At 34.9% G+C, this 25473-nt stretch overlaps 1 protein-coding gene across 1 annotated transcript in view; it reads right to left on the bottom strand.

The window, feature by feature from the left end:
• The window catches only part of LOC128227978 (insulin-like growth factor 2 mRNA-binding protein 2), a 30585-nt gene extending 5764 nt beyond the window's left edge, over window positions 1-24821 (bottom strand). The window contains exons 1-17 of the mRNA XM_052938985.1: window positions 24596-24821; window positions 23553-23585; window positions 22519-22576; window positions 21735-21838; window positions 21148-21202; window positions 20662-20710; window positions 20328-20479; window positions 17959-18045; window positions 17695-17737; window positions 17392-17486; window positions 16584-16616; window positions 16116-16232; window positions 15432-15564; window positions 6700-6816; window positions 4803-4979; window positions 4447-4554; window positions 3699-3827 (exon numbers count right to left, since the gene is read on the bottom strand). Of these exons, the coding sequence (XP_052794945.1) occupies window positions 3699-3827; window positions 4447-4554; window positions 4803-4979; window positions 6700-6816; window positions 15432-15564; window positions 16116-16232; window positions 16584-16616; window positions 17392-17486; window positions 17695-17737; window positions 17959-18045; window positions 20328-20479; window positions 20662-20710; window positions 21148-21202; window positions 21735-21838; window positions 22519-22576; window positions 23553-23585; window positions 24596-24821 (1716 nt within the window). The remainder of the gene's footprint in view (window positions 1-3698; window positions 3828-4446; window positions 4555-4802; window positions 4980-6699; window positions 6817-15431; window positions 15565-16115; window positions 16233-16583; window positions 16617-17391; window positions 17487-17694; window positions 17738-17958; window positions 18046-20327; window positions 20480-20661; window positions 20711-21147; window positions 21203-21734; window positions 21839-22518; window positions 22577-23552; window positions 23586-24595) is intronic.
• Between the last annotated feature and the right edge of the window lie 652 nt (window positions 24822-25473).

Below are 25473 nucleotides of genomic sequence, written 5' to 3'. Positions count from 1 at the left end.
CTATTGATTGGAAATGTAGTTTATTTTTAGTGTACATCTAGCTATAAAACTAATGTATGTGGAAACAAACATTAATGTTGGCTTCATATTGACACCATAGCAACACCGGTTACCACAGCAACACTGAAGCCAACTGAATTGATACATTATTCCAGTCTTTAATTACCACAATTTTGTTTTGCCACCATTTAACAATGATATTGTGTTGGATTTAAACAATCAAATTTCAATTTGATACACTGAGTCTAGACTTTTTTCAAAGATTGGAAGTGTAGTTTATTTTTAGTGTACATCTAGCTACAAAGCTAATGTATGTGGAAACAAACATTAATGTTGGCTTCATATTGACACCATAGCAACACTGGTTGCCATAGCAACACTGAAGCCATTATTAACCTTTTTAAGGGGCCAGGTTTAACATTGTTGTAACAACCCTCCCTCAAGATGTCATTTTTGTTACATTTAGCATGTGTGGGTTACTTGAATACAAACAAGAGCTGTCACAGAGACAGCGCGCTCGACTATTCCGCCGCTTTTCAGTGTAAGGATTGAAAAGTTTTGGCCAAACATGCATGGATCACTGTTAGATTAGATTTCAATGCAATTCATGATGTGCTGAGATAGTAACATAAATGTGGTTACATGGAAAATTTCAACCAGATTTTTTAAGTCTAATAATAAAGGGCAATTATTTGCAAAATACAGTTATATATCTTGGTTTTTCAATTACGTTGAGTGGTTGAATACCATTCTATAAAGTCTCAATTCAATACATCGAGTAGTTGCTTAGAATTTAACCTATGTGTGCTTACACGCAAAACCTTAACCAGAATTTCTATGTCGAATAATAAAGGGCAATGATTTGCATTAAATGAAACTAGAGTTATCTTACATGGTTAATTAAGTAGGTTGGATGACTGAGTACCATTGAATCGAGTCTCAATGCAATACATCAAGTAGTTGCTTTGATATTAAAATAATAAAACCTTAACCAGAATTTCTAAGTCGAATAATAAAGGGCAATTATTTACATTAAATGCAAAGTAGATCATCTATCTTGTTTAATTAATTAGGTTGGATGGTTGAGTACCATTGTATCAAGTCTCAATGCAATACCACAAGTAGTTGCAGAGATATTAACCTGTGTGCTTGCACGCAAAACCTTAACCAGAATTTCTAAGTCGAATGATAAAGGCCTATTATTTGAATTAAATGCAAACTAGAGTTATCTAACTTGATTAATTAATTAGGTTGGATGGTTGAGTACCAATGTATCAAGTCTCAATGCAATAACTCAAGTAGTTGCTGAGATATTAACCTATATATGTGTGCTTGCACGCAAAACCTTAACCAGAATTTCTAAGTTGAATAATAAAGGCCTATTATTTGCATTAAATGCAAAGTAGAGTTATCTAACTTGGTTAATTAAGTAGGTTGTATGGTTGACTACCATTGTATAAAGTCTCAATGCAATACCTCAACTAGTTGCTGAGATATTAACCTATGTGTGCTTGCACGCAAAACCTTAACCAGAATTTCTAAGTCGAATAATAAAGGCCTATTATTTGAATTAAATGCAAACTAGAGTTATCTAACTTGGTTAATTAAGTAGGTTGGATGGTTGAGTACCAATGTATCAAGTCTCAATGCAATAACTCAAGTAGTTGCTGAGATATTAACCTATATATGTGTGCTTGCACGCAAAACCTTAACCAGAATTTCTAAGTTGAATAATAAAGGCCTATTATTTGCATTAAATGCAAAGTAGAGTTATCTAACTTGGTTAAATAAGTAGGTTGGATGGTTGAGTACCATTGTATCAAGTCTCAATGCAATACCTCAACTAGTTGCTGAGATATTAACCTATGTGTGCTTGCACGCAAAACCTTAACCAAGGGGTGACGCTGACGCTTGGGCGAGTAGTATAGCTCTCCATATTCTTCGAATAGTCGAGCTAAAAAGGTGAAAATCCACGGACAAAGAAATAAACTGCAGTTTATTTCACCCCGTTCACAAACCCAAAACCGTGCTTTGAAATTTACAATCCTAAAATAAAGAACAACTAGAACAAGTTTTAATGCAGTCAAATGCTCTTCAAATCCATGATCTTAAAGGGGGCTTTGCTTCGTTTCTTTAGAAATATACTAAGGTAATAAAATTCACAACTTTGTCGCGATTTTCAAAATGCTGAGGGCCCATGTTGGCATCATACTGATACCATAGCAAAGGTTTGCCACAAGCAGCATTAAAGCCAAAAAAAACTTCTGGACACACATATTTAACATTTTAGTAGTTTTAAAATGGAAAGGAAAATAAAATTTCGCAAATTCAGATATCAAATTAAAGTGCGCTGCCTTTCTGATGCATGTTTTCAAAATCCACTTGGATGTTTTCTTACCCTGCTGCTTCAAGTTCATTTAGAGGTTCAAGTTCAACCATCAATGTAACATAATGATACAAGTGCAGGGCTCTCACTAGGCTGGAAATTTTGGGAGAAGTGACTTCTCCCTTCAGCCAATTTAGGGAGAAGTGGGGAGACTTCAGGGAGAAGTGATACTTTTCGTAACACCTGATACAAAAACTATGCCATACCACTCACCTAAGTTTATATTCACATTAAAATTGATTGCTATAACTATATAAAATGTTCATTACATAATGTATCATTTTTTGGCTCAGCAAAAGTGTATTCGTTAATGTCACATAGTTTATCTCAAAAAAGCATCTAAAATGAAACAAACAAAAAAAGACAGCTAAGGTTTCGAAATTATCAAAATGACCTTATAAATGAACTGTCAATATAGTAGGGGAACGAATGTTGTTTTGGTACATTCGGGATAGGCTACGAATGTCACATTCAGCTATGCTGTTATTTACTTGTCTCTTGCTAAATAATTTTAAATATACTGACATTTAAAAAAAAAAGACATTTAAATCAGTGTCCTTGATAAAAAAAATTACCAATACATAATGGGAGGTTGAAAAATTAAATCGGAAAATTGTTTTGACAAAATGGCGATCTCGCCGATTTTTTTTGACATCGTAACTGTGACAGGAGAAAATCACTGTAAGTAAACATTACATAAAGCAAAAAAAATATTTTTTTGTGTTTACAAATCAATTTTTATCATGGACATTTCACTAAAACCAATCAAATATTTGGTGATACGTCATGTTATTGATTTTCTTAGCCTACTTGCCGAGATGGCTATATGACCGTCTGCTTCAAAAGCAACAATGTTTAAATGTCTTGCATTGTTTGTTCAATACATATATATTAATTACTTTTTAACTTCATTAATGCTTGACTCGATTTTTCATAATTATGTAGCCTTTTCTATCTCTTTTTAACGAACTTATATCATTTGATCAGGGTCTTCTCAATGTACATTCTTATTGGTTAGCCTTCAATAGCTCCGCCTTCTGGCGATGTTTTGGTAATTGGATGACACGGCCCAATTATCGGATTAGGAGATTACCAATTTGTACGAATGACTTAATTATTGTGATGTTTTGACTAATGGGACATTGGCCAAATACTCGCTGATTGACAGATTTTCGGCGAAGTGAATGTCGCTTTGATGATACAAATGGGCGAAGTCTGGGAATTTTAGGCGACCACTTCGCCCAAGTCGCCCCCTCGCGAGAGCCCTGCAAGTGTATAGACTCCTTTTATTACAATCCATCCAAACACTCACATGTTGCCCTCCTTTGCCTATAATGCGGCCAACCATTTGCTTAGGCACCAAAATCTCAGCCTTAAAGTGCACATCTTCCAGTTGAACCATATTTTCTGTCTTTACTTTCTCTAGAATGTAAAACTGGGCCTGAAAATAATAATTTCTTCCATCAAAAAGACTCCAAAAACATAATGATAAAGTTAAGCATGATTTTCTCCAATCAAAATGCATTAGTTGATGTTTTTATTACCCTGCCAAGAGATCAAATATCTTAAAACATTTGTTTCTAAATATTCTCAAATATCTATAAACATGCACCTACATTTTCTTTTATAAATAAATAAGATATCTTCAGACTGGAGCAGTACATATAAAGGTAGTTCAACATTGTCTTTCAGTACGGCTACCAAGCTATCATCATGTGACATCTTTTCCCTTTTACAGCCTAAACTAGCTAGGTTTCATGCAATTAATGAGCAGGAAAAAACTAAGATCATTCCTTAAGTTGCTTGCTTGTTCAATATTGAGATGGTCAAATCAGAAGATATTTATTTTGGTTAATTTTACACTGCCTAATTTTGACAGTTTTCCCTTGCAAAAGAAAATCATTATTTTACCCCCGAAAAACGATTCGTTTTTCCCATACCAACTGAATTACTTTTTATCTAGACATAAAACTTATGAAATCCACTTCTGATTCTTTTTGAAAGTAATTCCATTCTAGACATTCAACAACAAGGCAACTAGTTTCAAGGCCAGTCCCTACCTTCCATTGAGCCTCTGGTGTGCCCGTAACAATGACTTTTCTCTCCCCCTCGCCGCGAGGTGGACCCTTCTCTTTCCTTTCAGCATCCCCTTGACCAGCATCCAGAATCTAGAAAGCAGAGCCAGTGGTTACTTCGAAGGTAGGCTTTTTTTAAACAATCACTAGTTTTTAACATTGAGCCTCATCTAATGATATAGATGCGACTCTAAAATATTGTCCAATATTTTAATTTATATGCACCTTAATTTTTTATGTTTAATAGCAGTACTCTGAACAACACCTTTGAATAGTAAATAGTATACCATCTATAATTTCACTTTATTTTTTAAATATTCAACATTAGTGGTTTGTCTTACCTTAATTCTAGCACTAGATAATCTCATGATGTTTTTAATATTTGTGCCCTTGGTTCCGATCACTGCCCCTATAGTAGACTCTGGGATGTAAATGTAGGTAATCTCAAGCTGCTGTGGTGGCTGGGGTGGGGCCGCTCCATATAACCCTGGACCGCCCTGGTACATGCCTTGACCTCCCTGAAAAGTACAAATGTACCACATATTGAGGTTTTTCATCAATTATCACCATTTAGATTTTAACCATTTTAAAACTATGAACTAGCTTAGCAAACACTCCAGTTTTTTTGGTTCCTAAATTTACACCACTGATCTGGTTACAGGGCCTTTTCAGTGTTAAGCTCTTTTATTAAAATAATGGAAGATTGACATACAATTAGAAAATTACAGTAACTGTTAACAACAGCACAAGCCATCGTTCCAGGACTTATTAAGGTCCAGATAAAATATATTACCAATTTTTGTATCTGTACCTTAGCCACCTTTTTGTTAGGATCATAAGGGTCCATCGAGTTGAACATGAATATTTATAAACTTAAAATAATTTTGAATCAACCATTATGGTGCCCTGAACAAAATTCCTCTGAACAAAATTATAGAGGTTTTGGACACTAATGACTAAAATTAGAAAAATAAAAATACTTTTTACAATTGTGAAGTAGCCAATCTGGACCCTAGTAAAGAAGGTTAAAATAAAATAGCTCTTGGTTATGATTTCATGGTTCATACAGACTTGTCATCATCAAATTCCAGGACTTTTCCAGGACTTAAAGTATTTTTTCCAGGAGTGTATACCTTGTGATGAAACATTGTTATTTTGATCCCTCGACATGTTATTTACATGCTTATCTCCCTTCACATGCGATTTCAGTGCAGCTTCTCCTATATTTGCTATGTCAAACAGTTTATCGCAAACAATACAAAGCGCTTTTGTCTTGTCGGCCTTAAATGGACGAAGCCATAGTCTATAGTTTTCATTCGCCTCCCATTCACTTCTAAACACACATTTTCCTCGCGAAGACATTTTTATCGGATTATCGGTAGTAAACAACCGGAAACATGCTATTCTGCGCGCGGCACTATAAAGGCAGTGTTAAAAAACGGGTTTAAGACTGGGAAATCACGGCGCTTTTTACGGCGTCTCTCTTGAATCTTATATTAAATAAGAGTTATGGCTTCTTCTCTTACTAGTGTCAGTAAAACAAGGTTAGGAGCACAGAACATCAGTTAATTATGAAATATTATGAAACCATCATGCCACAGGTAACAATGCTCGTCTTCTCTGAAAAGAAAATAGTGTATGCCCCATTTTTCAACCATACCTAAATAACAAACTGAGCCATTTTTTTTCAAACCAGGAAATGGAAAACCATACAAACGTATTTTTTTCATCAGAGAATTAAATAATCAGCAAAAAACAGAGCTATAAGACATCATTATGGCTTTGTTTTACTTTTAATGAGAAAGATAATACAGCATCATTAAGCTATAAACAAGTCAGGCAGGCTATATATACCAGTACAAGTCATAATTCCTGGTAAGGATATGTTTTTTCTTGACATTTTATAACAATGTCTTCAAACTGGAGCAGTACATAATTATAGGTTTATCTGCATGCTCTTAAAGTACAGATACCATGATGATATTAGGTGATTTGAGATCATGCCTTCAACATGAAATTGTCGGATTCTAATTTTTCTTGGAATTTCTACAATATTAATCCTTGTATTATACCCAGAAATAGATTATGTGATTCATATCAACTTAAAGCAATAAAGCTGTTATTTCAGTTAATAAGTTCAAATTTGACATACTTGAACCTTTTTAGCAAAATTAAATTCAACATTTTTCTTGTTCATTTAAAAGGCCGTAAACTTAATCCCCGGTGGCCCCTACTCACCACAGGATAGGGAGCCCCTGGCCCTTGATAGGGACCACCTCCACCACGACCTCCCTGGTAGAAGTTGGGACCCATTGGGCCTGCTGGGCCCATACCTCCTCCATATGGTCCAAGGTTCTGAAAACAAAATTGATACATTCGTTAGGCAGTGGCTTTGGGGCTAGGAAAAAAGAAGAACATTTACAGCAAAGCCATGATATGCAGTCATCAAAATTAGAATCCCTTACCAGTCATCGAAATTAAGACTTTTGGATGAACAAGCCCGAATTCTTGTACTATTGCATGGAATCATATTTTTGAACTGTGCAAAATATATTTTAGCAAGCCACGAAAACAATTTTACCAGAGCACTGTTAGCAAGCGTGTTTATTTCAACCACAGCATGCTTACCCGTAGTTATATAAACTCAGCATAGAGAAAATCAGACTGGGGTGGTACATATACGAGGGATTATCGTCATTTTTACTCAGTACAACCTGTATCATCATGTTTCCAAAGATTTTCTGTGTGCCTTAAAACTTAAACTGATATGTTAAAAGGTTGAAGATTGGCGGAATGCATAAGGTTGCCCATGAGAAATCAGACTGGGGTGGTACATATAAAAGAGTTATCTTCATATTTCACTCTGTATAACCGGTGTCATCATGTTTCAGAATATTTTTCGTATGTCTCAGGCTATGTTGAAAATTGTAGAAATATCTTGAAAAAGTTCTTCCACAATTTGCAATTGTAAACCGTAAAATTATAAAAAATAAAATAATACTTTTTCTATATAATCAAGCAATCATTGTTTGTGCCAATGCACTCTTTGTGTTTGTTTATATTTTTATGTCTATTTTCCCGTGTTTTGAATTATTGAGCTTGAAGAGTTTAAACATTTTTTTTTCAAACTTGAAAAGGCCCGAATGGGCTAGTGGAATCAAATCTGAATTTTGTACACTGGATTGTCAAACTTATCACTTGTCATTTTGATCCAAGATTACACATGAGTTCCAGGCTTGCCTCATGTGACACAGGAAATGTTCACAAGGACCATTATTCCAAAATGCCAAATTTTGCTAATTGAAGGGCCATAATTCTCACCAAACTATGTGCAGCTGCAAACAAAATGCCAGGCACAACTTATTCACCCCAACTACATAACCACATGGTTTCATAACTCAGGTCATATAGCCAACTTTTGGTAATTCAAGGGCCAAAATTTCACTTTAATACGTGCATTTGCCAACAAAACAATCATAAAATAATTCGTCATAACTATTCCATTATTCCTTTTCCCTAAATAAAAATATTCACAACTTGAATTCGCACATCAGACTGGAGCAGTACATATATAGGTAGTTCAACACTGTCTTTCAGTACGGCTACCAAGATGTCATCATGTGCATTCCTTTTTAATCAGTATAACCTTGTACGTAAATGAACAATAATTGCCAACTGGCAATAAATAATCATTGTTAAACTTTCTTATACCATCAAATATGTATAAAAATATTACTAAATTTTAATTCATAAACATCCAATAAATCTGTGTGCGTCAGAAATGACAATCGTCACTGATTTCAGAGACTCTAGTCCAAAATGTCAATTTCATCATGAACACATGGAACATATACAACACTACAGCATCTTCCCATCAGCAGATTATGGGCTTAGATGTAGGTTGGAAAACACATGTCTTTGAAAAATCCAGCCTTCTGTTATCATGTTTCCTGGTCAATATTCATCAGTTGTTGAAATTAGCAGAAGCCTGAAAGCCATGCACTGGTAAAAAAATTTCCTGGCCTGCTCGAAATCTGGATTCTATTGAGCAGGGTATGTTGAAAAACTTATGCCCTGCACTACTAGTTTACACAATAGGCTTGTTCTTCACCAAGTCTCACTTTGTTGGTCGAGTGTCAAACAGAATTGGTAAGATGAGAAATCAGACTGGGGTGGTACATATAGGAGAGTTATCTTCATTATTCACTCCGTATGACCGGTGTCATCATGTTTCAAACAAGTCGTTCATGCTTCTCCCGTTAAGTGTATGCTTAAAATAAATTTTATATTAAAATGTAGAAATCTTCTTCAAATCTTCAACCATTGTTAAGTAATTATCAGACCATTTCTCAAAACAATAAAAAAAATTGTTTTCATTGACTAAGAACAATCACTAGAAATTAAATTCTCTCATCAGACTGGAGCAGTACATATATAGGTAGTTCAACACTGTCTTTCAGTATGGCTACCATGCTGTCATCATGTGCTTCATTTGTTATCAGTATAAAATTGTATGTAAATTAACAATGACTAGCAATAAATAATCAATGTTTTACATTCTTATACCATCAAATATTTTTTTATTTTATAAATTATAATTCAAATAAATCTGTGTGCATCAGAAATGACAATCGTCACAGATTTCAGAGACTCTAGTCCAAAATGTCAATTTCATCATGAACACACTGAACAAATACAACACTACAGCAACTTCCATCAGCAGATTATGGGCTTAGATGTAGGTTTAAAAACACAAGTCTTTGTAAAATCCAGCCTTCTGTTCCCATGTATCCTGGTTGATGTCCATTTGTGGTCAAAATTAGCAGAAGCCTGAAAGCCATGCACTGGTAAACCAATTTCAAGGCCTGCTCAAAATCGGGATTTTATTAGTCAGTGCTTGTTGAAAAACTTACGCCCTGCACTAGTTTCCACATTTTGGCTGGTTAATCCCAACTTCTCATTTGTTGATTGAGTGTCCAATGGAATTGGTTAGATGAGAAATCAGACTGGGGTGGTACATATAGGAGAGTTATCTTTTTTATTCACTCTGTATGAGTGGTGTCATCATGTTTCAAACAAGTAGTTTATGCTTCTCCCGTTAATAGGGTATGCTTTTATATTTTTTTATCAAAATGTAGAAATCTTCTTTAAATCTTCAACCCTTGTTAAGTAATTCTCAGAAAAACAATAAAATTGTTTCTTTTTTTTTCAATAAAAATATTCACTACTTAAATTCTTACATCAGACTGGAGCAGTACATTTATAGGTAGTTCAACACTGTCTTTCGGTACAGCTACCATGCTGTCATCATGACTGTGCATTCATTTCTTATCAGTATAAACGTTCTACAAAGTAATAATAATTGGCAATTGGCGATAAATAATCAATGTTTCACTAATTAATACCAAACCATTTTTTTTAAATTTATGTTCATAAACATTCAATAAATCTGTGTGCTTCAGAAATGACAATCGTCACAGATTTCAGAGACTCTAGTCCAAAATGTCAATTTCATCATGAACACACCAAACAAATACAACACTACAGCATCTTCCCATCAGCAGATTATGGGCTTAGATGTAGGTTTAAAAACACAATTCTTTGTAAAATCCAGCCTTCTGTTCCCATGTATCCCGGTTGATGTCCATTTGTGGTCAAAATAAGCAGAAGCCTGAAAGCCATGCACTGGTAAACTAATTTCAAGGCCTGCTCAAAATCGGGATTTTATTAGTCTTTTTGAAAAACTTGTGCCCTGCGCTAGTTTTCACATTTTGACTTGTTTATCCGAACATCTCATTTGTTGATCAAGAGTGTCAAATAGAATTGGTAAGATGAGAAATCAGACTGGGGTGTTACATATAGGAAGTTATCTTCATTATTCACTCTGTATGACCGGTGTATTCATGTTTCAAACAAGTCTTTCAATCTTCTCCTGTTTATAGTATATGCTTTTATATTTTATATCAAAATGTAGAAATCTTCTTCAAATCTTCAACCCTTGTCAAGTAATTCTCAGAAAAACAATAAAATTGTTTTTTAATAAAAATGTTCTCTACTTAAATTTTTACATCAGACTGGAGCAGTACATTTATAGGTAGTTCAACACTGTCTTTCAGTACGGCTACCAAACTGTCATCATGTGCATTCATTTCTTATCAGTATAAACGTTGCACACAAGAAACAATAATTGGCAATTGTTGATAAATGATCAATGTTTCATTTATTAATACCAAACATTTTTTTTTAAATTTAAGTTCATAAACATCCAATAAATCTGTGTGCGTCAGAAATGACAATCGTCACAGATTTCAGAGACTCTAGTCCAAAATGTCAATTTCATCATGAACACATGGAACATATACAACACTACAGCATCTTCCCATCAGCAGATTAAGGGCTTAGATGTAGGTTGGAAAACACAAGTCTTTGTAAAATCCAGCCTTCTGTTATCATGTTTCCTGGTCAATATTCATCAGTTGTTGAAATCACAGGCATCTGAATCATTGTTTGTCACTAAAATATTGTTTAAAACCATTTTGGGTACATACAATGAGATAAACAACACATCTGAAGATATTTAGTGTCTTTGATATACAAAAAAGAAACAAGGTATGTAACTCAAACTTACCCGATTTCACGGTAGAGTCCAGTTTTATGTAAATTTCTCAACCAACATATACACAATCCATTTTTAAATAAGTGACATGGAAAGAAGAGTCAATTACCTTTAAAATGGTGTGCGATATGTTGGTATAACTATATTGTCTTTAGACAAACAAGCATAATTCAATGTCAAATTCTCACGTTTTTCTTTAGTCGGAAAGAGTACAGCAAATTAAAATCTTCAATTTTCCCCGTGTAAACAGTTCTGAACACAGACCTATTAAAGTTATTTTATGCTTCAGTGTACAGATAAATTAATTCCATTCCTTTATATCACAATAAGACTAACACCACAGTTTAAGAAAGAACCGTATCAGTCTTCAAATTAAATCCACTTTAAAATTTTGTTTGAGGCGGACATTTTCCTGATAGCGCTCAGATGTTTCTGATCAACCTCCAAAGAAGAGTATTTGACCCATCCAAGCTTGTGTGGCTCACATTCAAGCCGGTACAAAGATGTTAAATGTACATGTCAATGACATCATCTGGGCGCTTGTCGGTAAAATAGCCGGGTGCCTACGAAATTAAAAAAGGATTTAGTTTAAAGACTGATACAGTTGTTTCTAACATTGTGATGTTTGTCTTTTCGTGATATAATGGAATGGAATTAATTTATCTGTACACTGAAGCATAAAATAACTTTAATAGGTCTGTGTTCAGTACTGTTTACACGGGGAAAATTGAAGATTTTAATTTGCTGTACTCTTTCCGACTAAAGAAAAACATGAGAATTTGACATTGAATTATGCTTGTTTGTCTAAAGACAATATAGTTATATCAACATATCGCACACCATTTTAAAGGTAATTGACTCTTCTTTCCATGTCACTTATTTAAAAATGGATTGTGTATATGTTGGTTGAGAAATTTACATAAAACTGGACTCTACCGTGAAATCGGGTAAGTTTGAGTTACATACCTTGTTTCTTTTTTGTATATCAAAGACACTAAATATCTTCAGATGTGTTGTTTATCTCATTGTATGTACCCAAAATGGTTTTAAACAATATTTTAGTGACAAACAATGATTCAGATGCCTGTGGTTGAAATTAGCAGAAGCCTGAAAGCCATGCACTGGTAAACTTACTTCCAGGCCTGCTTAAACTCTTGATTTTGTTGGTCAGTGCTTGTTGAAAAACTTGTGCCCTGCACTAGTTTCCACATTTTGGCTGGTTTATCACAACTTCTCATTTGTTGATTGAGAGTGTCAAATGGAATTGGTTAGATGAGAAATCAGGCTGGGGTGGTACATTTAGGAGAGTAATCTTCATTATTCACTCAGTATGACCGGTGTCATCATGTTTCAAACAAGTCATTCATGCTTCTCCCGTTAATAGTGTATGCTTTTATATTTTATATCAAAATGTAAAAATCTATTTCAAATCTTCAACCCTTGTTTTAAGTAATTATCAGAAAAACAATAAAATTGTTTCTTTTCCTCCTAATAAAATATTCACTACTTGAATTCACACATCAGACTGGAGCAGTACATTTATAGGTAGTTCAACACTGTCTTTCAGTACAGCTACCAAGATGTCATCATGACTGTGCATTCATTTATTAATCATTATGTACTTGTATGCAAATTAACAATAATTGCCACTGGCAATAAATAATCAATGTTATACTTTCCAATACCATCAATGGCCAAACATTTTTTTTAAATGAATTTTAGTTCAACAATGTTCAATAAATCTGAATGCCTCAGAAATGACAATCTTCACAGATTTCAGAGACTCTAGTCCAAAATGTCAATTTCATCATGAACACGAAACACATGCCACAACAACAACTTCATATGGGTTAAGATGAAGTAAAAAAAGACTCGTCTTTCCTAAATCCAGCCTTCTTTTCTTATGTTTCTAGGTATCCATGTCTCTCCGGGCAAGGTGTACGCTGACAAGATATTTTGTATTAAAATCCAGAAATCTTCTTGAAATCATCAATTTTGTAAATAAATTATAAGATAAATTCTCAAACTGTTCAATTATTTAATAACCTTAAAAGAATGAAAATATTCCTTAAATTCTTACATCAGACTGGAGCAGTACATATATAGGTAGTTCAACACTGTCTTTCAGTACGGCTACCAAACTGTCATCATGTGTATTCATTTCGTATCAGTATTAACTTAAAAAAATTACTTAAATAATCAATGTTCATCTTTCAAAAACCACCAAACATATTTTTTTCTTTGAATTTCAGTTCAACAAAGTTCAATAAATCTGTGTACCCATGAAATGACCATCACCACAGATTCATAGACTCAATTCCAAAATGTCAAGTTTATCATACACGCAAAGCAAATGAAACATTACAGCAACTACTCAAGAATTGGCCAACTCAACAAGGGAAAGATTTTGTTAAATTGCCTTTTGTTCGGTTTCTGGAATAGTATTTCAGTGGTCGGAATAAGCACAAGACAGCAAGCCCTGCACTGCTAAAATCATTTCCGGCCTTCCTCAAAATCTCAATTTTATTGATCCCAGGATTGTGCTCTGCACTAGTCTTCGCATTAGGTCTTGTTCATTCAAAATCTCATTTTGTTAGTCAGGAGTGTAAAATAGAATTGGTAAGAGGAGAAATCAGACTGGGGTGGTACATATAGGAGAGTTATCTTCATTATTCACTCTGTATGACCGGTGTCATCATGTTTCGATTAAATTTTTCATAATTCTCCAGGTAAGGTGTATTCATTACAAGATTGTTTTGTATTTAATCACAAAATCTAAGAATCTTTTTGAAATAATCAACCTTTATACAAATAACTATCATACTAATTCTCAAGTACTAAAAATATTTAATAAAGCTTAATTTCTCACATCAGACTGGAGCAGTACATATATAGGTAGTTCAACACTGCATTTCAGTACGGCTACCATGCTGTCATCATGTGCTTCATTTGTAATCAATATAAACTTGTACGCAAACCCACAATAATTGCCAACTGGCAATAAATAATCAGTGTTTTCCAATACCATCTTACAATTATTTTTTTAATGAATTTTAGTTCCCCACTGTTCAATAAATCTGCATGCCTCAGAAATGACAATCGTCACAGATTTCAGAGACTCTAGTCCAAAATGTCAAATTCATCATATACGCAAATCAAATCAAACCTTACTCAAACTACCATCAACAGATTATGAGCCAAGACGTTCATGGGAAAAGTTTATTAAATCAAGCCCTTTGTTTCATATCCTGAAAGAGTCCATCAGTAGTTGAAACAAGCACAAGCCAGCAAGCCCTGCACTGCTTAAACTATTTCCAGACTTGCTCAAAAGTTTTATTGTTCTGGGGTTTGTTGAAAAATTTGTCTCCTGCTTTAGTCTTGGCATTAGGTCTTGTTCATTCAAGTCTCATTTTGTCCAATGTGAGTGACAAATAGAATTTGTTAGATGAGAAATCAGACTGGGGTGGTACATATAGGAGAGTTATCTTCATTGTTCACTCTGTATGACCGGTGTCATCATGTTTCGATTAAATTTTTCTTAATTCTTCGGGTGAGGTGTATGCTACAAGAGTGTGCCTATATTTAATATCAAAATCTTAGAATCTTCAACCTCTTAAGTAATTAATTATCAGATCAATTCTCAAATCAAATTTATTTCTATTCCTTGACTAAAAATATTAACTCGAGTTAAATTCACACGTCAGACTGGAGCAGTACATATATAGGTAGTTCAACACTGTCTTTCAGTACGGCTACCAAGATGTCATCATTTGCATTAATTTCTAATCATTTCAAACTTTTACACGAATAAACAATAAATGCAAAGTGGCAAAAACTAATCAATGTGTATCTTTCCAACAACATAAAACATAGAAACTCTTAATGAGTCTAATTGAACACAATTCAATTCATCTATGTGCTTCAGAAATGACAATCGTCACAGATTTCAGAGACTCTAGTCCAAAATGTCAATTTCATCATGAACACAAAACAAATCGAACATTTCATCAACCACCATAAGCAGATTATGGGCTTAGAAGTACATCAGAAAAGACAAGTGTTTGTTTTTTTTCCCTGTCTTGTTTTCATGCTTACTGATAGATGTCATTCAGTGGTAGAAATTAGCACAAGCCTGCAAGCCATGCACTGGTAAAATGATTTCTGGGAAAACTCAAATTCTATTTTTATTGTCTTAGTATGCTGAACATGTTCCAACAATATTTGAAAGATTTGGTCTTGTTAATTCAAGCCTAATTTTGATGACTGCAATAATCAAATTGAAGTCACTAGTCTCATCAAATCAGTGTGTCCCATTTTTTCCAAGACCATTTATATTGTCTGAAAACAGCCTTACCTGGAAATTTTGTTGGTCTAGCTCAGCACATTTCCTCATCTTTTCAAAGACAAGCTCCAGGCCATTCCTGCAGCTATCTAGTGGCCCAGTGATTGTTACCACACGGTCAGCATAGAAAGCCGCATCATTAGCACTATCATGGAAGAAAGGAAAACATTTGTTTGAAACAGCAAGCATGCATAACTGTTTTTGACGTTTGAGCCTAATTCTTGATGAGAAATGCAAGTTGACACACAGTGGTGGGATGAAAATTAATTTATTTGTTCTGATGTAACATCATTTGGATTAAGTCTACGTGTTTCATAATAAAATTTTAAATAATCAATTCTAATAAATAACATGCTTAGAAACAGAATTAAAATGTTTTAGGGTAGATTAGTGTTTGAAATAGGAACTGTAAGATCTGCACTTGCAAATGCTATCAGGCTTGCTCAAATTCTGATTGTATATTGCAGCCCTGGCTTGTATAGGGTTTGGGTATGTTTATCCAAAAGTCGAATTTGGATGACTGCAAGAATGCAATATTCACTTTGCATACACAAAAAATATTTCTTTTTCACTCAAGGTATACCATTGTCGGTGCTTACTTGGTAAAATGTATTGCTATCTTACAATGAAACAATTCTCCTCTATATCATTACCTCACAATAGATATAAGCACCAGTTTCACAGAAAGTTGCATACCTTGAGACAACAATGTGTGTTCCTGACTCCTCCATGAATGCCTTTATGATGGTTCCTCCCTTGCCAATGATTCTTCCACACAGGTTGTTGGGACATAGAACCTTCACTGGATGGTCCCTGAGAACAAATGATTCATTACGATGGCTGAACTGAAAACAGGAATCTAATCTTATATCAGGCAGGCCTTTCTCTTGGCATTTTGGGATCAGTATTAGCACCTATATTTGGTGAAATATATCACCAAAACGCATTAAGAATACAAGTTACAGGAGTAACTTGTCAAAATCTGCGAGATTTTAACTTTGCCTTGATGAATGTTGCAGAATATCAGACCCAGCCCATCAGGTCACTTGCTCAGTGTTTTATTTTAAAACCTTGCTCCAACCCTAGTGATCAAATGACATTTGCATGTATGTAAACATACTGATACTATTTTGAGATATAATTCAATACAGCACATTTGCATACCTGTCATTTCCAAGTTGGTCCTGAGGTCCTTTCCTACAAGTAACAAATATAGATGCTATTAATGAGTACAATATAGTCAATAGTCTGATACAGACTTTATTCTCCCCTCCACAAGGTCTGTTAGTGATACATGGACTCATGGGTACAAAGGCAGAATGCCAATATAGAACAAAAACAATAACAACGCAGTGTTTATGCCAACACTTGTCTGTTTTTCAGTCAAACAACCGGCCGAACATTACAATTATTCAAGTTAGAGTTAACGATATTCAGATGTGCGAGAATGGTCTCCGAAAATATGCCTTAAATATGCTGAACGGTTCTGAACGGTTAAGCTAATTTTCAATGCATTATCTTGAGTAATAACAAAATATTTTGCACTATGACAATAACCAAGGTTATCACAATTTGCAGGCATATTTCATTTCTACTTACCAAAGTGACTTAGTTTTTAAAAGATTTAGACTCTAGTATTTGTTCCTACAAACAACTAAAAGGCCAGTGTCCACATACATCAGACTGGAGCAGTACATATATAGGTAGTTCAACACTGTCTTTCAGTACGGCTACCATGCTGTCATCATGTGCATTCTTATATACAGGTGTATTGTGATAAGATTTTTATTCATCTTCTCCATTTCTGAACCTGCCCAAGAGTTTTGAAATCTATTACATTTCAGTAAGTATTCATGTACAATTGACTTGTAGGTTAATGGACCAAGTCCAAAATAAGACTTGCTGTTATCTCTTGGAATTTCTAAATATGCCGCAGCTCGCCACTGCAATCCTTCTGTTCGCTTGTCCTTACCCCTTGATAATAGAGGAAGCCTCCGACTGTACTATCTTCATGATCTCCACACAGGCAGCTGCACAGCTCTCTGGGCTACCCTTGATTGTGATCACCTGCGAGACAAAAAGCAGGGTGTGACACGAACAGGGTCTGGGACAGTCAAGAGACTCCTATATTTTGGTCTGAGAGGCCTTTTTACCAATTATGGGGAAGACACCCTAGCGTTGAAAAGCAAGTGTTGAAAAAGTCACAGGTACAGCAGGATGGAATCTTTGGTCAAAGGTATTGATTATAGATGTAACAGTATGTAACTTGACTTACTGTTTCTGGTGTCATAGACATCTCCGCCCTGTGGACATCCACTCTGGAAACAAATAAGCAAAATAGTCATTCAATGAATGTAATCTTAAGTCTTCTTTGTGTTGGTAATTCCATCAGTGTTTTATTTGTTGCCAAATATTCTTCAATAACTATAGCCAAGATAATTAACTCTTTTACTAAAACACTGCACAATTTCTTTAAACAAGGGAGCAGTTTAAATATCATTACTCTGAAAAATAGCTTTGAGAATTGTACGAGACTCACCTAGCCCTGGTCTGTGATGTGATGTTTTGTATGGTCTGACCTGAACGGCCGATGATAGCACCAACAAACTCGCTTCCCACCAGAATCCTGAAAGAAATTTAACACGATTGAACACCAATTTTTCAGGAGGGACACCTGAACTTTGAAGTCCGGTATTCTGTCCGGACACTTAAATTTTGACTGATAAAAGCTAAATATTAATAAATAAATAGCGTTTCATTTATTTATTACCTAAATTTGGGTCCCCTAAATTTCTTAAAAGTGCATGTAAAAATGATATTATTTATACGTCGAACACACTAAAGCGAAAGTATGGCTGACTTTTTGACTATAGTTACGTCATGAATCTATAAATAAACAGGTCATTTCACAGTGCGCATGCGGGTTAACGCTTCTGTTTTGTTGTTTACATAATCAACAAGGTCAGAGGTGACAGACTTTTATTATCGGTTTAATAATTATGTTGAATTATTTTGTTTATGTGTCAGAACCACCCCAAAAAGAAGCCAACACTACTGACTTTGATGCCTTAATGATGCGACCTTTGAGTTGTTACAGTAATATTTACGGCACAAATACCGGAATCCTACTATTCAAAATTCTTTGTTGTAAATATGCTTTGATCAAAACAATATAGAAATAAAATTCCCAACTTTAGTTTTATAAAATGCAATCAATGCATAAACATTTTTGGTCATCTGCTCTTACAGTATGCACTACATCTGTTGGGCACGCTGATTGATTGATTGATCAGCAGCTCTAGTAAATATAAACTTTTCACAAGCCAGATGTAATATTCCTACTGATTCTCAACAAAAAGCACTGACATATGACAAGACCCTGAACCATGGCGTATTCTATGCGTATTTTCCGAAAATCTAAAAATAGTAACAACATCAAGTTTTTGTTCACATTGTATCCATCTTTGTTTTTGACTGAAAACAAAAGAGACTTAGACATTCTACCGCTTTTGAACCCAATCTACTGACTTGGAGACCCAAATCTTCCTCTCTGCCATTGCCAGAGGTTCATATGTCTGACATTGTGCTACTAACTTGTCATTACATGCTGTTGAAAACATGTATAATATGGTGTTTACTTGAATTACAAACTGAAAAGTAAAAGGCACTGTATTTGCATGTTAAATTCAATATTAAAACAGGTTAAGAAATGAAAAAAATGTAAAAAATGGAAGGGACTCCTAATTTCAAGAAGGGACACCTGATTTCAAATGTTGGTGTCCCTTCGGGATCCCTTGGAAAAATGGTTAGTGTCGACCCCTGAACACGAGATCTTTTATTAATTACATTTCCATAAAGAAATTATACTTATTTTGCAGTTGAAAAGTCTTAATATTGAAAACAAACAAGTCCTAAGATTGTTTGCCAAATTCACAATATGCAAGTTCTTGAAAGCTGATATTGTGTCATATATTCACTCTAACCACTCTGTCCCTTTTCTGCAGCACCCTGTACCTTGCTCTAACCCTTAATGTACGAGTACACTTTTCTCAGAGGCATCTAGCAGTCACATCATCATATGCCTTCATTTTAAACAGAAGGTCTGAAATGTTGGCAGCAAAACCATTGCACTTTTATGTGCACTACAAAATGTTTAAAACAATATTCTCATCACTCATTACATGTAACAAGATCTGTCACAGAAATGAGACAAATGCCTATGACTCAGACATATAGTCCAGGCCTCGACCTCAAAGGTAGCATGAAAGTATCAGGTTTCAAAGGGTCTACTTAATTCTTCAAGGCGACTAGTCAACCGGATCATTTTTTTAAAAGCATGTTTAATAAAAAAAATACATATTTTTTTACTCATAGAAGTAAAGCTTGTTTTTAACCCCAACTGTATTGGTACAAAACACCACGCGGTGGTTGCTTCCCTTGCTTAAAGTTGCCAAGTAAAGTTACTGCAGCTGCCTTAGTTTGTTCACAGTACGGTACAGGTTCTAATCTCAGGATAGATGCTAGCAACAGTAAAGCTTCCTGACCAATTTGTTGACATTCACCACTGTCACCTCTATCACCACCTTTTATGTTATGAAAATTTATAACTCTTGATACGTCATTTTACAATCAAATAATTCAGAAAGCATTTCATCACTGCAGAGCTTGCAGGCTTCCTTTTATTTTGACGGACAGACGATCCAATTACTATATGCCATCCTTCTGATGCAAAAAAAATTCATTCACACCTTATTGAAATTAAGGATGATCAACCAAAATTGTTACAATATTGCTTGGTATCAGATTTTTAAGTAAAGGCAGCTATATAAAATCCAGAATTTGACCAAGCACAAAAAGCATTTAATCACTGCACTACTTGCAGACTTCTGCTAACTTTGACCAATGTACCTGAGAGGGAGTTCCTGCATGCCTCCCCTGTCCTGCATACCCCTGGGACCCCCACCACCCATCTGCTGTCTGTCGTCCCGTCTCATCATCTGATTTTCGCCCATTTGAGCAGAGCGGGGACGACGCAGTGTCTTGTTGCTGGCAAAGTCAACCTAGAATTGGTGTAACAGGGATTTCAGTTAAGACTTAACAATAAGAATTTTATGTTTAACCCTTTCAATTTTCATGGTTCACGCTTAGTTCAATATATCACACGAGCAATGAATATTATATAGCCTACAAAAGCTATTAAACGTTATTGAACTACAAGGAGTACTGACATCAAAGGTAATACCTTAATTGAAGATCCCTGGAAGTCTATGCCATTCAAACTTTGAACAGCTCTGAAAAGGAAAAACAAGTCAGATAAAAAATGCTTGGTTGCAATTGGCAAATATTGCACAACAGAATAAAGAAATAATCTGTTGGATTTAAGTTGTTTTTATTTAAAACCTCTAAGAATCCCCTTTGATTTCCCTGCACAGCAAGGGTTATTCAGAGCATCCTCTGGTAACTATCTTTTTTATAATCATTGTTCAACAAGTCTGACTATATCACAATTTAAGAATCACTTTATTCTGAGATGAATTCAAAGGGCCCTCCATTTGTCCCATTCACAAAATGGTAAGCATAAAACCTACGTCAACAACAAATATCAATGCTATTATTAAGTTTAAAGAAATAAAAAGGAATCTTTTGACAGTGATTTTTTGAAAACTATGACTCGAACTATATAGACAACCTGTATTGTGTTTGCATATTGAATTGGAAAGAAACTTACGATTGAGCAGAATCAGGATTTTCAAACGTCACATAAACTAACCCCTCCGCACCTACTGAAAAGTTTAAGAATGTATTCAGATCAGATAAACTTCTTCACCCATTTATGGTCACTGGCCATGTTTAAGTGCATGTGTTTACATTTATCAGGACAGTTACATGTATGACTTACATCAGATAGACATACACTATGGCAAAACTGCCTACATAATGTTCCTTTAAAAGTATGCCTTTTCAAAATATCAATGTTAAATAATATATAACAAGTCGACATTTTCACACCATAATCAATAACACCAAAGACGAGAAAATGAACATTGATTAGCTTATAATGTGTCAGATAAATCAAAATTATATAGTTCTAGTTTTTAATGAACAAGCCCAAAAACCTAACCAAGCCGCCCTGCTATATAACATCCAGAATTTGAGCTATCCAGAATAGCATTTGCCAAGGGCTTACATTAATTTCCAGCACTGTTGCAGTGGGGAATGCAAGCCTGTATGCTTTGCCATTAAAATTCAAACATTTAACTTGCTTATTTTGTATGTCAATACTTTTGTACAAGTGCAGTCAGGTAGTGCACCTACCATGTTCACATTTCTGCACCAACCCATAGTTACGAACAAGTTCCTGAATCTCTTCAACACCAATGTGGCCGGGGAAGTTACGTATCTGGATCTTGTTAGATCGCCTGAAAGGGAACCAGTTTGCCAGTTTACCAGAAAGTGATAATGACTTTGAATTTATTTGCACATAAGAACGGAAATTTAAAACTGGTCTAAATGAGCTAGCAACTGGTCAAGTTGTAAAGTGCTTCAATATTAATTTATCCAAAGTGCTTCAATATTAATTTATCCAGAGTCACAAGGAATTGCCCTTGGAATTTGAAATTTGTATCAAGCTCCATTTTGCTACACTGGTTAGAAACAACCACTTTTGTCTAAATAATTATATCGCGCTTAATTATGGGCTTGTGCTTATTCTTATCCCTCAAGATAATTCTGAGCCCAAAATCTGCCGTTTGAGGCTGATGTTTGGCAGACCTTTACAATGATCCATTCACACACTTCTACAATAACAGTTAAAAATTTGATTATTCACGAATGTTTAACAACAGTATGACACTAACAACAAGGTGATGCAGGCAGGTAGAATTATCATGTGTCAAAGGTGATTGTTTTTGAAAAAAAACAAAACCTACTGGTTCAAAAAATCCCTGTTGCCTCTTTCCCGCAAAGCACTGCGAGGGCCTCCCAAATTATCTAGTGATTGCAATTAGCACAAGGCTGCATAATTTTGAGATCATTTAACAGTCCATCAATTAAGTTGGACTATAAGTGGGCACAGGGATGACATGTATCAGTTTTATACCTCCTCCTCCCGACTGATGGTTCCACTTGCATGCTGTCTGACAATTCACACTGGTGACCTGAAGAAGTTCAGATTAATATCTACTGAACAAGTAAATAAGAACTGTTGGCACAAGACAATAGTTGCAGAGTTTAGTTTGACGAAACACTTCATTAAACAAAAGTCTAGAGGCCACAAACGGTAGGCCACAATTTCTTCACTTCCAATGCAAGTCATCAAATTTAGACTTTTGGATGAACAAGCCCGAATCCTTATACTAGTGCAAGCCATAGCAAATGTTTCAACAAGCCCCGCTGCATAAAATCAGTAATTTGAGCAAACCTGGAAAGTATTTTACCAGTGCAAAGCTTACGGCTTGTGCTAATTTCCATCACTGAAAATTAGGCCGAATTTCACATTTCTTTTTTTCCACTGAAGTAGAAGCATAATGCACAAATAGGAAATTATATTTTACTTTATTTTCAAATAAATTGCAAATTGTTAAATTCTGGATTTCATATATAGCAGGGCTCTTAAAAAAATAAAATATCCTCTCTCACTTCCACTTAATGCTTCTTTTGTTTACTACATGTATGCATATTCTCATGTTCCATTTCTGTTTACTTTTTGTGTGTGCATCCCGGCAATAATCGGAAGTCAGATAGTGTCTGGTTTTCAGAATGAGGGATGATTTCTTGTCCTAAAAAATACTGTAAAAATTCAAGCTTGTTCATCAAAAGTCTTGATTAAAATGACTGAATTTTCAATTTTCTCCCTGATGTTTCAGTTTAATTTGAATTCTCAAGTGGTTTTTACATTTATAATAACAAATATTTTTTAAGGTACCTACAATAATTAGCGATCAGGGATACTTTTTAATTATTTTGATATTTCTTATGTATACATGTCTCGAGTCTGCCATAGTAAAAAAAACGTCAAAAAATTTGTTGACAGCCATTAAGGTCACGGACCTATAAACCATGGATTGGCAACTCTGTGTTAATGCGATTAGCTCAAGCTCACGCGTGCAGCGCGATTTCATTCTGAGATCTTACCGTGTGGTCGTTTTCGAGACGTCCGACATCGGCCTAAAATATACACATGTAGGAAAACTTTAACTAAAACTAAATATAAATTTAATCAGAAACATACTAGGTCCTGATTAATACTTCGATAATTAGAGAAAATGCAATAACCACAAACTACAAACATATTACTGCGATATGTTGATCGGTGTAAAAATAATTATTAGCAGAGCTGGCGGATATAACCGAAGATCGCCGTTAATCACCGATCGGAGATACGGCGGAATTTTCCGATATTTGCCGAGCGCGCGCTAAGGATTGTGGGTAAATTATTATTTCTTATAGTTTCACCGATATTGGGCAGTTGCCAATCCATGGTTTATAGGTCCGTGTTTAGGTGGACTAATATTTAAGGTAACTTTTTATTGATGTTATGACCTAAAGGCCTTAAAACAAAGCCGGTCTTCTTCAAAGTAATAAAACAAGGCCTTAATGCCAAAACTACAATAAAGAGTCCACTAAAAGATTTATCTGAGGAATAGTTATTATGATCTATTGACCAAAGTTCCAACATTTTAAACTAGTGTCTTTTACCAGTGTTCTGTTTTTTCTGTTTACTTTCCATTCAGGTGCATAGAAGCCACACCTGTTTCAGTAATATGACATATACACAGTGAACTTTGTCGATTACTGTTCTTGTAAGGCAAGTCGAGGTATGGATTATCACCTTGTCCCAGTAATAAACCATGTTGAGTTCTCTCGGCTTTTGATTTTTGACTTGATCAATTTGCAGTCGAGATCGACAATTGATGATTGACTTAACATGAGTAACGACCTCAATAATGACTAAACGCCAGGAAAATGAATTACTTCAATGTATATTCGATTGTTGCATCGTACAACAAGAATTTTTAAATTATGCACCAAAAGACGGAACACGTGAGGGCAACGTGGATCCGCCATCTTGGATTTATTAGCCGGCGATTCGAAACAGAAAAATGATATTTGCAAATGCAATTCACGAAAATGCATGAAATACACATTACCAAAAGTTGCTACAGATTTTAGATTACCGCTTAATCTGTCTATCCCTCGATCAACGTTTGTCTGGTCCGGACAATCCACGAAGGCGTAGCTTCTCTTGACAAGAATGCTCTCGACCTCAATACCGTGTTGAACGAAAAGACTGCGCAACGTCTCTTCGGAACTATTTGGGTGTAAATTACCGACATAAAGTCGGTAAAGGTGTTTTGACTCTGAAATGCCAGAAAATAAGGTGCTACTAGCTTCAATTTTCATGTTATACCGCAATTTGTCTTGAAATTAAAGCAACATCGCCGAAGAACTATATTTTGTGTCTGCTTGGCGCGTGCGGAGTACTTTGGATGGTCTCATTATTTGCAGGCGGGTTCACTTGGATAAAGTAAACGTCACACGTTGATTTCATTTTGATTTTTGATTTAGATCAAATTATTGTTATTTTCAATATTAGTTTTATGAATTTGTTGCAGGCACAAGGCCAATATATATGTGAACTTTGTATGGCGTTTAATTTCTCAATATATAGTACACCCTTTACTTGTAAAAGGACTTGCTTTTAGGTCAGATAGCAAGAACAGTGTGCAGGCTACAAACAACTAAATCTTTCACCATATATGGGAGAAAGCTTCACTTGTGTACTAAACACAAGTTATAAGAAAAAAATACGTTTCTCCTGAAAAATAAATTATTGAACATAAGCACTGCGTATTTTGATAAAATGACATGTCCGGTGTACGTGGATAAATAATGCGATGACAATTTAAACAATAAAAAGTATATCTTATTTATCCAGCATGCTCAGCCTGTTTTTGAAAACGGCCTATAAATATGGAAGGTAGCCAATGGTCTGAGGTGGTTTTAGCCATGCTTTGTCTCATAGTCATGTGTTAATTAAAAGAAATAAGGCATG

Source organism: Mya arenaria, chromosome 1 (assembly GCF_026914265.1).
Source record: "Mya arenaria isolate MELC-2E11 chromosome 1, ASM2691426v1".
NCBI classification, from domain to species: domain Eukaryota; kingdom Metazoa; phylum Mollusca; class Bivalvia; order Myida; family Myidae; genus Mya; species Mya arenaria.
Note: the sequence above shows the minus strand (reverse complement) of the source record. Positions and strands in the feature narration are given on the sequence as shown.